This window comes from Rhamphochromis sp. 'chilingali', assembly GCF_963969265.1.
Source record: "Rhamphochromis sp. 'chilingali' genome assembly, chromosome: 19".
Classification (NCBI taxonomy): Eukaryota; Metazoa; Chordata; class Actinopteri; order Cichliformes; family Cichlidae; genus Rhamphochromis; species Rhamphochromis sp. 'chilingali'.
In genome coordinates, this window is record NC_137946.1 from 20733172 (window position 1) to 20748280 (window position 15109).

Here is a 15109-nt window from a genome sequence, read left to right on the forward strand (position 1 = left end):
TGGAAAGTGTCAGCTTCCCTTTTAATAGATACAAAAATATGTCAATGTACTGATCTGAATTATAATATTTCTGACTGTCTGAGGCAAAATTGAATTGAATTGAATCGAATCGTGGATCGAATCGATTCTAAACATCAGTGACGATACCCAGCCCTAATCAGGAGTTTCTGCTGTTTCTTCAGTACTGCAGCTCTCCCTATCGTTTACAGAAGCAGCATTCGTTTGTAACACCAAGTCAACCTTTTCCATCTTTTTGTGCTGATCTTTGTATTCTCCATCCTTGTTTTCGATCACTTGTGCTTCCTCCTTCTCTTCAGCTTCACTGTCTGATCTCAACTGATCCGGTGTTGAAGGAGTGGAGTATGTATCGCTGGCCAGCTCTATCAACGGAGAGAAGGGTTGGGAGATGAAGGGAGAGAGAGAGTAGGGGACCTTAGGAGAAAGAGATGGGGACTGATAAGGCGAATGGGAGGGAGAAAGGCTGGGTGAGTCATTAGGGGAGAGAGAAATGTGCATCTTGGGAGATACAGATGGGGACTGATAAGGGGAAAGAGAGGGAGAAGCACTGGGAGAGTCACGAGGAGAGAGGGATTGAAAAATTTTGGGGAAAAGAGGAGGTGGCTTAGACGACAGTGAGGCACAATTGGGGAAACTGATTATTGGACAGGGTTTCATGTAGTCTGAGTCAGCTGGGAGATGCTCCTTTATTGCTGGTGGCTGGGCAGTAGCCTCCTCTTCTTTCACTCCCTCTTTACTTTGGCGTGCTTCCATCTGCTGCTCCTGCATCCCTGGCTGGATCTGAGGAATTGCTGATGAAGGCTGCGGTTGACCACCGCTGGGATCGTTTTGCGTCACCGGCTGGGTATGGCCGTCTTGAGCAGTTTGGCCTTTTCTCAGCTCGAGTGTTTCCTGTCCGCTCTTCTGGGCTTTACACCTCCCCTTGGTTTTTGGCATTAAAGGTGGCGGAGGTGGTGGAGCAAGCGGGGGCGACAGCATGGTCGATGTCTCTGTTGAAACCCGGACTTTGAGGCTGTGCTTGAACATGCGCCGTCTGGATAAAGTGCTCTGAGACTGCAGGAAAAGAGGGTTGATGAAACAGAGAGCGCCCAGCCCAGAGCCACAGTCCAGCTCTAAGGGACTACGCGTGGTGATCGGGCAAAACTCGTGGAACAAGGTGGAATTTAGAGACGATTTCTGGGCAGCAGCATCTGAGTCAGGTGCAGATTTATGCTGGTTGTCTGAGTCTGGCTGTGGAGCTGAGTCAGACGGAGCTGGAGAGCTTGACTGTAGTGCAGACTTAGGCAGGGCGGAGGTTGCAACATCTCGCTTCTTCTCCTTAGCTTTTCGGGGCTTAGGTGTCTCCCGTGGCCCACGGACATTTAGGTGGGAATTCCAAAACTCTACACAACAAAAAAATGTTTTGGTTATTTTAATAAGTTCATCATAACCAAATTTTACTGTGATTCTAATGCGAACAGTGATTTGAGTAAAGTTTACATTTTATAAGCTGCATAAATTCAACATCATTGTGACAGTAATTTACTATTGATTTATTTATTTTTTATTAAATTCACATTTTATACATAAAAGAATTAAGTAAGCAGAGGACAGAAAAGATGCACCTACACACAAACTTCCCCCAGTGGCTGCTTGCTAACCTGCGGCTGAGACATAATTAATGATGTGCTTAAATAAATCCTGGAAGATCAAAGTATTTGAAGTTGAGCATGCTTACAAAATCTTCTATTGGGGGAAAAAAATGAAATGACCAACCTATTCCCATGTGTGAGATAGACTCGAGCTCTTTGTGCGATGATGCCCTCGCTATTGCGTCAGGAAGCTCCAGAGGGAATGGTAGCACATCTCTGAAAAGAAACATGCGCCGCAGAGATTAAAAAGATCTGCATTAGTTCTTGCACATAAACAGATATTGGAATGGATTCACGTGGAAAAAGAGGAAGAAGTGATGACAACGTAATAGGACTTGAGCAAGGTTAAAGAATCAAAATTATACCAAAGAACCACTAAGGAAACTGAGAATGAGGAAGGCAACATTTTACCTGCTAACACAGTAAAAGGAAATTAGTCTTGGAAGGTCTGGAAAGCTGATGGCTGAAGTCTCCAGAGACAGAGCTGCGGATGAAGAAAATTCAAATGTCAGGGATGTTTAGTGCGAGGGAACGCTGGCTGGTATTAATAATACAGCTTATCTGAGGAATTATTGAGTAGAATATTGGGTCTTTGGCCTGGAGTTTTACTTTAAAAGAAGACAATGAAAGGCATCTTTGCTTTTATCTGAATTCTAGTATTTATGTGTAAGTACTGTGTAATAGTACAGAAATGATAGTGTGTAGTTGTAGATTTAAAGCTGTCTGATATTTAATTACAGCATCTTCAGAATGAAAAGATTTTAAAGCTAGGTTAAATAAGACTCATAGAATTGCTGACAACACTGCACTCATCATGGTCTGTGTGCGTGTATTTTTTAATTTTTATTTGTTGCAATAAATAATAAAGTAAAAACAAGCAAATGGTGTATATAATACCTAGCCAAAAGAATATAATTAAAGAAAATGCAGATTTACATTTATATCCAGCACACGAGTACGGTGTTGTTGCTTCTCCTTGTTAAATGAGAAATTAACTGTGATTAACCACTTTTTTTTTTTTTTTGCTCAATGTTACAAGCCACTCCCAGGCATGATTACTGCCCGACCTGCTGGATCAGGAAATAAATTAAATCGAACCTGTCTGACAAAGTGATGTGGGCTGAAAGATCTCAAAAAGCAACAGATCATGCCATGATATAAAGACACTCAAGAAAAGCTGAGAAACAAAGTCACTGACTTCTATCAGCGACTTTGTTTGGTGCTTTGAGACTCCACCAAACCACAGTGAGAGCCATTATCCACATATGGAGTAAACAGTGGTGAACCTTCCCAGGAGTGGCCAGCTGACTAAAATTACTCCAAGAGCACATCGACGACTCATCCAAGAGGTCACAAAAGAACAACATCTACAGACCTGCAGGCGTCACTTGCCTCAGTGTTCATGATTCATCAATAAGAAAGTGACTGGGCAAAAATGTCATACGATGGCAGACCATTCAAACTTGAAAACTCTAATATGGCTGAATCCAAACACTTCCTTCCCATCTTTGATGCCTTAATTAATGAAATTATCTAATCAAAAACTGCATTTTGTATTTACTTTGTCTAATATTAACATTTGCTCGATGATCTAACATAAGTATGGCACATATGCAACAAGAATAAAAGAAATAAGGAAGAAGCTAAATAACTTTTTCACAGCACTCTATTAAACGTTAAGATGCTTTCCTAAAATGTGAGTGGACTCTTCCAAAGACTACCAAGTGTTGAGGTAATGCTCTTACTGCCTTGCTCCTCTCTGATACCAAACTGCTGAACAAACGATGGCACGCTGTCATCCGTCAAACGCACACAGAGCACGTTTCTTTGGGACGTGCGAGACTTTCGCACCAGGAACGTCTGCAAGACAACACAAGTGATTACTGAACGCAACTGGGAGTGCATAAGAAAAGGTAGGAGAGGAAATGTGGATGTGTGTTATGTCTGTGTCTCAGACCCCGGGAGGTTCCCTCTGCAGTATGTGCAGTGCTGTGGCTGGGTTGATTGATAGCTGAAGCCAGACGGGCACTGTAAGCAGGAGACGATCCAGTACACTGATGTTTTTCAGGGAACCCTGACCCCTCAGCTTGCGCTCCGATACTTGGGTGGGCTCTGGGAAATCGTACAGGGGTTCTTCTTGCTGTGCCATCTAAACACATATGCATACAACAACATAGTTAATGTGCTCCAAATCTCCATGCAGTCTCATAATGCTACACGTGGTTATGGCATCCTTCTGGATCCCAGTAATGACAGAAAGACGGGTGAGACTGCTGCACACAAACAGAGACACACACTTGTACCATAAATCTGACTGGATTGGACCGGCAAGTCCAGACTTGGTAAAGCACAGCAGCTCAGACAGAGCTTAAATAAAATAGCAACCTATGGTGAAGATCTTTAAATTACAGACACACCCACAGCAAACACAAACGTCACAACAGTCATTAGATGTTAAGTAAAAAAGGAGCAAATGTCAAACTGACACACTTATCCTTCTTAATACGAACGCATCAATGGGCTGAATCTGACCGCAGCCTATACATGTCAACTTCTGTCTGGACCCGCACGAAGTACATTCCTCTAAAACTTGCACATTTCCTCCGCAAACTGCGCTGCACGCAGGCTTCTAGCGCCACAGTCATGTAATTGTGTGTCACAGCACGCTCATCTTATTTTTAAACAACCAACTCAAACTGTTTTACTACCTCTCTGCTCCGATTCTTCTCCTTCCTTTTTCACCTCCGGATCCACTTTATGATGGCATGCTTCGTGTTCTTCCACCAGCTTTTTTTTTTTTTTTTACTACGATAGGAAGTTTACTTCTCTTTCACTCTGGCCTGTCATGACGCGTGCTCTCCGATCTGAAGACGCCTTCTTTTGCTCCTCCTCCTAACCCACCTGATCTCACCTGGAGTCAAGTCAAGTCATCATGACGTCAGACTCACGTGTTCTAGATCCACATAAGACTTGAGTTATGTCTTATTTTTGTATTACTTTTTAGTACAGATAATAGTAACAAGTCGTTTTAGAAGAGCAGTTAAACAGGGGTTAATTGGTTTAAAGTCCTGTAGTTACAGAACCCATAGCCTCCGTTCATCCATTTTGTTAGTGCTACAGTCTACTTTAGCACATTAGCGCGAAGATATGCAAGTAAAATAGTGGCTTGCCAGTAAAGTGACCGTCTTGGTGAAACTGCGCCCTCCATGTGTGCAACCCTGCCTCAGGAAACCGGATACGGATGTGAGGTTTAAATACGACAGCTCCAGGACCGCGTTGGGTAAGGCTTCTGTGTACTTTGCTGGCATAATTCAAAATTTTTGTTCAAATATGAAAACTAGACGGGCTTAGTTATTTTTTTACGATAACTGGTAACAGAGACCTGGCTTTAGCTTTGGTAGACGTTTGCTACCACTCAGATAAAACCCTCTACGTTAGCGTTAGCTGGCGTAGCTAACATTAGCTAATGCTCAACAAGATGGCCAGGAGTGTCTGGAGTTTTAGCGTGCTGCTGGTCGTGTAACGGTGCTTATAGTAAGCTATATAAACAGTTACATGTAGCTATTTTTCGTCTTTTGCCATTCTGCGGCTAACCTAGGCATTTTACACACTTTAATCTGGAGGCATTTTCGCCGCCCAATTTAACGGTTTTATTAGCTTAGCTAATAATACCTCCTGGCGTCGCTGCGGCGACTGCCAAGTGGCAATCCGGCGAATACGCAAATAGCTATAAAAAAAAAACCCGCCTGGTAATAACGCCAGATTGTGTGTGTGTGTGTGTGTGGGGGGTGGGGGGGATCAATCAGCTTTGATAGGCCTTTCGAGATTTTTTCAAGACAGCAAATTTCCTGTTGAGATCTACTAATCGTCTAGCTAGCCTGTTACCGTTGCTCAAATCACAAATGACCGTATGTTCCCCGCGTCATGTTTGTTCTCTTGCAGATGCCTGGTTTTTACAGAGATGAGCGGTGAGAACGTGAAGTTGTTTGTAGGGAACCTTCCTATAGATGCTACGCACGAAGAACTGAACAAGCTCTTTGGTCCATATGGAGAGATCAACACCTGCTCGTTGCTGAGACAGTATGCTTTCGTTACCCTGAAGGGAGAGGGGGCAGCAGACAGGTATAATTGTTACACTGGCCATCACTGTTATTAGATATAATTAGTGTTTTGCTTTCCTAAATGTTGTTGTACATCTCGGAAATCATGTCAAAAGGAGTCATGTAGTTTACATGAAAACATACATTCTTTTCTCAAAGTATAAGAGCAGACTGAGTTCATTGTATTTAGTCATTTAAAGTAGTCCAGCTTTGTCGTTTTTAAACATGCGTCAGAAATGCAACATTTGTATTAGTGATGTTCAGTATGTGTAGTAAAGTAAAGCTAACCCCCAAAATAATTATGGCTTATCAGCAGACTCTTAAATAGAGTATTGCACAGACATCTGCCATGCATTGCTCTGTGTCTCTTTACTTAACTTTGTTCTGACCAGTTGCACTAATGTGCACAGTGGCCTTCAAAATCCTATTGTGAGTTAGGAACATCATATGATAGATAGAATCTATCTATTCCAAAACCAGAAACGTTCATTTATTTTATCATCAAGGTTGTTATACTTAAGTAAAACTAAACGTTTAAAAAAACAAAAAAAAACAACATGTCATAAACTAGACTTTAGTTAAATAAATTGAAACAAGTTGAAATGTCTTTAGTTTTAATGTTTGAGAGTTTAGTCAGATTTAGTCTACATGACATGTCATTCTCTTTCAGTTTGATTTTTTGGTATTGTAGTACATATTCTGAACCTCTTAAACGATACAGTTGGTAAGCACTATCTGCATTGTAAATAAATGATGTTTTTGTTATAGTGTTAAAACAACTCACAGAAATGAGTCCACTCTGGGAGCTACATATTTGTTACAGTACAACAATCATATCAATGAGTTATACAATATAAATTAAAGGTTAAAAGTAACAAGTATATACATATTTGACCTTTCCAGTGCTTTGACTGTTTAAAAGTAATGACTAATTATAAAAGTAATGACTAATTATAAATCCCAAGATCCATGCATAGAAGCTTAATTTGACCATTTGCTTAGCTTCACTTTCCTGCTTAATACTAGTCTAATACAGTAGAAGCCTAAAACACATGCAATAGTTTACAGTTTGCAGACACCTTAAAAAAATGTCTGAGTGGAGACAAACAGTTCAGATACAAGAATTGTCTCTTTCATTATTATTAGAAATTGGAAGACCTAGGTCAAACAATAAAAGTAACAAAGTTTATAAAGGTATGAAAGAAGCAACAGGCTGCAGTATCTGAAAAACTAAGATACTAAAAAGAAAACAGGAACAGGAGCATTCTCTCACCAAACACTGTTGTGGTCTGACTAATTACAGTAGCTGTTTACTTCCTATTAAAGTGCAGTTAGTAAAACAAGGAAAGGCTGCAGCAGTATTTGTTATGCTGGTATTTGATCTCTTCCATAAAGAACTCCATTAATTCTTCATGGCATAGATTCAACAGGGTCTCATCAAAGATTTTGGTTCATATTGATGTGAAATCATCTGGTCATTGCAGATTTGTCCTGCCTGCACACCTATAATGTGAGTCTGCTCTTCCAGCACATCCCAAAGGTGCTATTTTGGGTCAAGATCTAGTGACTGAAGGACATTTAAGTACAGTGAACTGATGGTCACATTCAGAATAAATATTTACCATATGAATGTTGACTTAATCATGAGACCAGGCAGTTGTTGTCCAGTCTTCTATTGTCCAATTTTGGCGAGCCTGTGCAAATTGTAGCACCAGTTTCCTGGTCTTGGATAGCAGGAAGTTGGTGTTCCATATTCAAAGTGAAATTGCCGTTCTTACTCATTCTGATGTTCAGTTTGAACCTCAGCAGGTAGTTTTCACCAAGACTACATATGTAAATGCCTTGAGTTGTTGCCATGTGACTAGCTGATTGGATATTTGCATTAATGAGCCTTTGAATAGGTGTGCTTAGGGAAGTAGGCAGTGACCGTATATTGCAGTTAAATGTTATTACTGATAGTCTCATCTGTGGTTTTGAATGTGTTTATGATTTAGCTGTTCTTACGCTAACAGGGCGATACGACATCTTGATGGCAAAGAGTACCGAGGCAGACCCCTGGTAGTCGAAGAGTCACGAGCACGCCCACCCAACTCCACTAAAGTGTTTGTGGGGAACCTCAGCGCTACATGTTCAGCAGATGACTTGCATGGGCTGTTCTCAACCTTCGGAAGAGTTTTAGACTGTGATAAAGTCAAAGGTAACGTATAAAGCCTTGTAATCTGTAAAGATTGTGTGTGAGAGAAATTTGCATCAGGATTTAATTAACTTGAGCTGGTTTGAATAAGAACAGATTTGGGGACTTTAAACTCTGAGCAAGTGACTTTTCTGGTTTGCATCATGGTCCAATCTTTCAAGTTGATGTGACATAAAATATGGGATGCACACATTTCATTGTAAAAATCAGCCTCAGACTAATGTTGACCTTTCTCTTTCCTGTAAACTACAGCAAGGTTATGCTCAAATGTCGGCTATGCATTCGTGCATATGGAGAGGAAGGAGGAAGCCTTGGCGGCTATTGAGGCACTCAATGGGACCATGTTCAAGGGGCGTCAGTTGGCTGTAGAGCTGTCCAAAGCCCAACCTCTGATAAACCAGATTATGACAGCTGGAAATTCAGCTAACCCCACAGGTGCTGTAACAGCAGGTGATGATGAAAGGGCAATTTGTTTTCCAAGAAATGAAATGCAGCTTATGTTGTAATCATGTTTTCAGCAGGTGGCAGAGAGGGTCTTCTTCCACGACCGCCTCCGTCACTAGAGCATCATCAGAGTCAAGCAGCTGTGCTTGCTGCAGCTGCAGCTGCTGCAGCTGGATTACCCATACAAGTAAGTATATTCTCCACCAGGATGTCCACTGCCATTTGAAAGCCTTCTGCTCTTTGTTTTTCAAAGTAATGAATATCACAACTTTTTAGGAAACTTTATTGTCAGTCAAGCCTTTTATGAACTTTAATTTGAACTCCCTATATTGCACCATAGAGTTTAGACGGACTAGATTTAAGAATTTTCTTTTGTTGCAGGTTCAACAAAGTGTCCATAACTCTTTCTACAACACCACATCCTTTGACCCCACCTACGCTGCTCTGAAAGGGATCACCAGTTCTAAAGGTGCAGATGGAGTCATATATGGAGCTCTTGCCAGCCAAGTGTATGGATCTGTAGCTGACCAGGTGTTTCATGAGCTGGCAAATCACAATTCTGCAGCGGCCGCAGTTGAGGAAGAGGTGGAGCCCCAGACTGTACCAGATCCAACAACACTTTTCGAAGCAGCGAGAGCCAAGTTCTTTCAGGAGGGACAGAAGGTCTGTTAACTTAGGAGTAAAAATGTCTTGTGTGCTTGTGTGTCTATTATTGTGTTTCAGAAACGGTCATCTTATCTGTGTTGTTTTTTTTTTTTTGTTTTGTTTTTTTATGACTCAAGGTTCTGGCAGAGCAGCAGGCAGGGAGAAAGGCAGCACCTTCAGATAATGAGCGGGACCGCAGCCCAATACGAGGAAATCGAGCTCCTCTCCTCCCTGACCCTGTTCCGGGTTCATTTGCTCAGATACGCCCCAAACGACGTGCCCTGCTTCCAACACCACCTGGAGCACCTGAAGACCCCGTCGCTGCCACCACCACCACAACTCCTGAAGGAGCGGATCCTGTTGCGAGGTACACATAACATTTAAAGAGCAGATAGTGATAGAAGAAAATTAAGCTTAAACCAGTTTATGATAATATAACATGGTCATATTATTGAGATTTGTGTGCCTTTTTTTTTCCTGCTTATTTCTTACCTTTTCTTCAACTCTAATTTTGACTCAAGGTCATATACAGAATACTACCAACAAATGCATCAGTACCAACAGTATCAACAGTACCAGCAACAGTACCAGTACCTCCAGTATGCCTACACCAATCCTCCACCACCACCTCCGCCTCCACCGGCAACCACACAGGCACCTGCTTCCACCACAACCCCTGCACCACCAGGGACATATACAGCACTCCCGACATATGCCGCATCGGATTCCTATGCAGCACCAGGAACGTACGACACTTCGGGAAGTTATGACGCCTCATCGGGGAGCTACGACGCTTCATCCGGGAGCTACGATGCCTCGTCTGGAAGCTACGACGCCTCAGCGGGCTATGACACATCTGGAGGCTACGGGGCACCGGGAGCATATGATTCATCGGGAGCTTACGGAGCGGGAAGCTACTCCACCTCCACACCGTATGAGCAGACACCCGCACACGGGCAACCCATGCCCCCGCGCCACGATTACCCTTACCACACGCCAGAACCCCCTTATCGATAGCCCCACCCCCCTTCCACACGCTCCTTTACACATGGCAGATGTGTGATTGTGTGTGTGCGCGTGTTTGTGTGTGTGTACGTCAGCGAGCATACATAAGGGACAGTTTAAAGGCGAAAAACAAGAGAGTGGGCAAGGTTGTGATTCTCCCCTGTTTCTCCATCTTGACCAACTAGTCTCTCAATGGATGATTACTCAGTTAAGTGGATGATTATGAGCTAGCAAGGTCTCTGGAGTAGTGGAGATGAGGGAGGCAGCTGATACTAGAGTGCTGTTAAGCATTAATAGTTCCTGTTAGATGTGATATAGAGGCACAGCTGGTTCCTTGTTGAATGTTAAAGCTTAAATTTTGCCTCAAACAAGGTTGGACTCAGAAGGTGGGTTTTTGTCACTTCAGAAGAGCTTTCTGTTCGGTGTCAGGCGAAGCCATTTTATGTACTCTACATAAAAGATTGTTGCTGCATGAAATGTGCAGTCTGGCAACTCATCGTATATTGCAGACAAAAATACAAAGTACAGATAAGTAAATTATAAACCGGTTTTATCCATGGAAACATATCCTGTCCAACTGGGACTGTATGGCTTTGTTATTGTTTTTATAAAACACTAATTTCTCTATTCATGACGGCCAACTTTGGGTTGGCTGCAATTTAATGTGCTGTTGAGCTGTATTGCTTTATACTAATTGTTTCTATAATTTTGTCCCCTTTTGTATATCTGTCAGGGTGTTGAAGAAACATCTCTTTGTATAATGTTGTTCAGTTAGACAGCACCTCAAACTGCAGTCTGCTATGAAGAACACAAAGTTGACTCAGCACATCTCCAACAATAACAAAGTACAAACAGTTGTGCTTGCATATTTGTTGTGGCTTTTGTAGAGTATGTAACGAGGCTTAGTCTGAAGTCATTTGTAGCGATGCTTTCGTAACAATAAACCTGTTTTGATCAGACGCACAACCTCTACATGTAATATGGTGTTTGAAGATGGAAAGCAGAGATGAGGTAAAAGGAAGTTTGAGTGGTTAATCAAATTGATTGTTTCATTTACTGAGGAAATTTGATCCCGTACAGATTGAAATTGTGTTGTTAAATTGACCAGATGGCATCTCAAATAATGTATCAGGCTGGTTTCACTTAAGCCCCTTTCAGACATGGGATAGAAAACATCAGTCTTGTAGATTGACAGCACTTGGATTATACATGAATTCTTCTCACGGCTTCGTTCAGGCACACAAACAGCTTTCAATATATCCAAAAGACCTATCTCACTGGTGTCATTGGGCATTGTAAGCATCACTCTGTAGATGTAGTTTCACTTGAGAACATTTGTTCTCTCCTTCATCGTCAGTACCAGCAGGGTTTCTCTGATTTTGAGTGTGTGGGCTGCTGACTGAGCAGCTTCTCCCACACAAGCTCAGAGACATCATCCTGTCTTCTGGACTGAATAAAGCAAACACATACACTTGATTATTGTTTTTGACGCACATGTGACAGCATGCATCCAGACATGCACCATATTAAAAGAAATATGTAAGTCTTACTAGGTAGACCTAGTGAGATTGCTGTGTCTGAAAGGGGTTTTAGCTGACGGTGTAGTCTTAAAAAAATAAAAGAATGGGGGCTGTTCACATGAAAACATTTCCTGAGCTTACTCATTTGCAGGGTGAGAGGAGTGACTTTGAGGTAAATTTCTAGACCATCCTCCTAACATACAAGAGTTGGACTGGTTTTTGATGGATATAAGCAGTGTGTGAATAACCTGCTTGATGTTTCATAGTTTTGCTATTTTGGGCAGTATCGATTAAAGCAGAGTAGACCCACAAGAGTGCATGATTTCAGTTGAGGTAGATTATTATAATTTACCTTACTTTTCTTCCCCTCTTGGCTTTCTGTAAATCTTGAGGTCTGTGCAAACAAAAATATGTTCCAACCTCAGGAACTGAATATGTCCTGTCAGTTTTTGCTTTAAAGGTCGGTTTTGCCTTTAAATGTCAGAACAGTCTTCACGTAATTTAGTAGTTATTCACACTTAGTTCTTGTTTTGTGTTCAATGCATCCACATCTTTCTCTGATTATAAGCAACATTCAGTTGTTCAATAGTTTTGGGGGGTTTTTTTGTTGGTTTTGTATATATGTGAATTTATAAGAGCCAGGAGGAATGTCAGCAAGCGATGCATGGCCAATGGAGCTAATAGAATTTGAGCAATTAAAATTCAACTTTTAATTTTTCTTTCCTCTTTATTTTTTTATTTTTATTTTTATTTTTTGACATCTTCCATTAGTTTCCTTTTTTTTTTTTTTTTTTTTTTTTTTTTTTTTTGGAAGTCTCATCAGCTTCTGTCATACCTTTGGTCTCATGGATAGTTGTGATTTAGACGGAAAGAAAATCTACAATTTGGTACAAATGTAAATATTTAAAAAGATGCCAACCAACATTTGGTAGGAATATTGACTGTTAATAAAAACATAGTGATTGTATTTCTTTCTAAACAGTTGGAGACCTGGTGTAGTTGGACAGTTCAGTTGTACCAGACTCGTAAAAAGAGGCAGCCGTTTGTATGGCAGGGAGGGATTACAGTTGTGCTGTAGCATGTAGTGAGTGATGGTGAGTTGTAGTGGCATTGGCGAGTGAAGTAAAAAGAGAAAGCAACTGTGTGTGTGTGTGTGTGTATCGAAGGGTTTTAAGCTGAGCAGACTTCAGGTGATGTTCTCAGTGCTGATGGTGATGCGAAAGTCGTTTTGGATTTTGTAGAGGCCACTGATTTTTCCCGGGCAGAAGTGAGAAGGCACGAAGACCTTTCCTTTTCTCTTCTGATCTCACCAGAAGCACACACAGGCTTTCTCAGCATCCAAATCACACCTAGACAACTTTCACCTTATAACTGGGTTAGTTCATATAATTTATAACAGACAACACGTGCGATGCAGTGCAAATAATACTAATGCACACCTGATTCTTCTTGCATTTCATGACTCTCAATAGTTGCTCCGATGTGATTGTACCACACATTAGCTACTCGCATTACTTCTCATTCAGCACGTGAACTGATAGTGCTGCGATTATTTTTTCAGTGACACATAGCCTCTCTACATTTCCACATTATTCCACCTTCTCCATGTGAACTGTTAGTTGCTTGCCTTGTTGTTGCTGCTGCTCCAGCCACCTTCTTCCTCTTGCTGATTATTGCAGCTAGAGTGGGAGGGAGCCAAACTGAGCCCTTGCCCTGGACGTACGGCACACGCAGCTGTAGCGTGGAATGGGGGAAAAAAGCAGCGTTAGGCCTGAAACTGCTGTGGACGATGGGGGGTCTCCCCACTAAGGTAAACACTCAGACCACACACTCAGACCCCTCCCCGAAACACGCCTACACACTCACCAGCACACACACGCCGTACAGATGCTCCTGTGTCCATACTTCTTACATCTCACTTGCCTTCAGGGATTCAGATTTGTCCGGATTTTGGAATTTTTTTTTTATTTTTTGAAACAACTCACCCATCTTTTTTCTCTTCTTATTAATGTTTGTTTGGGGTTTTGGGGGTTTTTTTTCTTTTCTTTTTTTTTTCTTCTTTTTTTTAAATGGGAGATTTTTATTTATTTTTTATTTTTATTTTCCTGTTCAAATCCTTACATTTCCCCTCCCTCCTCCCCTCAAGTTTTCTCTGCTCATACATTCCTGCTCCTAATGTGACCACTCTCACACAAGTTTTTAAGGACATCTGTGCCCCCTTTAGTCTAAATCTGAACACACTCTGCAGCAGGCATGTTGTTGTAAGTACGTCCTGTTTCAGCCTATCACCGAAGAGCACCACAGCCAGAGTCGGGGACATTTAGATCGATGGGTTGTCTTAGTTTTTCTAAAAGCGCCCCTGCGGCCTCTTCGGGGGTTAAGTGCCTTGCGTAAGAGCACAGTGGTAGGGCCTCCACTTCAGAGTTGAATAACCTGGCTCAGGATCGGTTGCTGGTTCAACGCTCGACTCCCCCCATCTGAAAACGATTTTTGATGCCGCATTCAACTTGTATGAATGACGATGAACACGGATGCGACCATGTTGTTTTAAATTACATTTTGTCCTATGTTCTTTCAAATGTTTAATTATCAATAAAATGAATTTCAACTGAATGAAACAATCTCTGTGTGAATATTTGAAGATGCAGAAAGCTTGGTGGGTTTTGCCATTTAAACTTTCAGGGCTCAGCATCAGATGACATTTTATTCAGTTTTTTTCCAAAAACATCAATCTATGCTTTTTCAAATAAAAACCAATACTCTGATAACAATCCAAACCTGATAATTGAGTCGTTTTTAATATACAAAAGAAGTAGTTGAAGGTATCGGACTTCCACCTGCAAACAAGACCTTTTCATGGATACTCACTGAGTTTCATGCCCTCAACATCAATTAAGTTTACAAATGGACACTACAGTACTGCATGGGTGTAGTGAAAGCAGTATACACTAATATACTGAGGTAACATGAGGAGTAGGCCTGTGTACGTAAATGGGCAAAGGTGGAACAGTGAAGGTGAAACTGCAGAGACATCATGCACCATTCATTGGAATAATGGTATGGATATGCAGCAGTTTCTACTCTGGTAATAAATGCCTCCATCAGCCAGATTAGTTTATGAAGTAGCTTCACTAATGAATACAAACACTTGTTTCCTGTTGAGTGTGCAGTCAGTAAATAATTTAATTGGGGACTTTTCCATTCTGGGCATTGTTAAACATACTCTTTAGAGGTGACCTATAGTGTTTATTTTTCATTTCTGTATATTCATTCTTTTCTAGGGTAGCTTAGCACAATTCGCAGTTCAGTTCAAGCCTCTGTCCATCCTGGGTCTAAAACAAACCTTTTTAGCTCATTTCCTTTTAAAGCTGTCTTATTCTGATTGGCTGTCCTTTCCAAACAGATGGTTTGAACAGCAATTTGGCTGTTCCTGCGGTGACCAGATTAACCCTATAATGCCTATTTGATACATGGGTTTTTGTGACTTCTGAATCCGTGTGTTTTGTTTTTTTTCCTGAAAAAGCTGAATGAAATGGCGCAATAAATTGGACA

The 15109-nt window shown here is 41.4% G+C and overlaps 2 protein-coding genes across 5 annotated transcripts; one reads left to right on the plus strand and one right to left on the minus strand.

The window, feature by feature from the left end:
- Positions 1 to 92: 92 nt before the first annotated feature.
- LOC308386985 (uncharacterized protein) lies at positions 93 to 4875 on the minus strand. Of its 2 annotated transcripts, none has more exons than XM_080866849.1 (6): positions 4820 to 4875; positions 3607 to 3798; positions 3395 to 3509; positions 2061 to 2133; positions 1774 to 1865; positions 93 to 1400 (listed from the first exon to the last, which is right to left on the minus strand). In XM_080866849.1, exons 2-6 carry the CDS (start codon positions 3796 to 3798, stop codon positions 154 to 156), a joined length of 1719 nt encoding a protein of 572 aa, XP_080722975.1. In that variant the 5' UTR covers positions 4820 to 4875; the 3' UTR covers positions 93 to 153. The 2 variants fall into 2 exon arrangements, with proteins under 2 accessions (XP_080722975.1, XP_080722974.1); XM_080866848.1 differs by lacking the exon at positions 4820 to 4875 and adding an exon at positions 4358 to 4765.
- Positions 4789 to 14190, plus strand: rbm14a (RNA binding motif protein 14a). Of its 3 annotated transcripts, XM_080866852.1 has the most exons (9): positions 4789 to 4929; positions 5592 to 5771; positions 7762 to 7946; positions 8196 to 8378; positions 8462 to 8574; positions 8769 to 9050; positions 9170 to 9399; positions 9554 to 9964; positions 13237 to 14190. In XM_080866852.1, exons 2-9 carry the CDS (start codon positions 5611 to 5613, stop codon positions 13238 to 13240), a joined length of 1569 nt encoding a protein of 522 aa, XP_080722978.1. In that variant the 5' UTR covers positions 4789 to 4929; positions 5592 to 5610; the 3' UTR covers positions 13241 to 14190. The 3 variants fall into 3 exon arrangements, with proteins under 3 accessions (XP_080722978.1, XP_080722976.1, XP_080722977.1); XM_080866850.1 differs by lacking the exon at positions 13237 to 14190 and having other exon boundaries at positions 9554 to 10658; XM_080866851.1 differs by lacking the exon at positions 13237 to 14190 and having other exon boundaries at positions 8465 to 8574; positions 9554 to 10658.
- The last annotated feature ends 919 nt before the right edge of the window (positions 14191 to 15109 follow it).

Excerpts from the sequence above, each read along its gene's own strand:
- LOC308386985 (XM_080866849.1), bottom strand. The coding sequence starts at position 3,798 with ATGGCACAGCAAGAAGAACCCCTGTACGATTTCCCAGAGCCCACCCAA. Across the intron at positions 3,510-3,606 it reads TGCAGAGGGAACCTCCCGGG|ACGTTCCTGGTGCGAAAGTC; the intron begins GTCTGAGACACA and ends GTTGTCTTGCAG. Across the intron at positions 1,401-1,773 it reads TATCTCACACATGGGAATAG|AGTTTTGGAATTCCCACCTA; the intron begins GTTGGTCATTTC and ends TTTGTTGTGTAG.
- rbm14a (XM_080866850.1), top strand. The coding sequence starts at position 5,611 with ATGAGCGGTGAGAACGTGAAGTTGTTTGTAGGGAACCTTCCTATAGAT. Across the intron at positions 9,051-9,169 it reads TCTTTCAGGAGGGACAGAAG|GTTCTGGCAGAGCAGCAGGC; the intron begins GTCTGTTAACTT and ends TTATGACTCAAG. Across the intron at positions 9,400-9,553 it reads GGAGCGGATCCTGTTGCGAG|GTCATATACAGAATACTACC; the intron begins GTACACATAACA and ends TTTTGACTCAAG.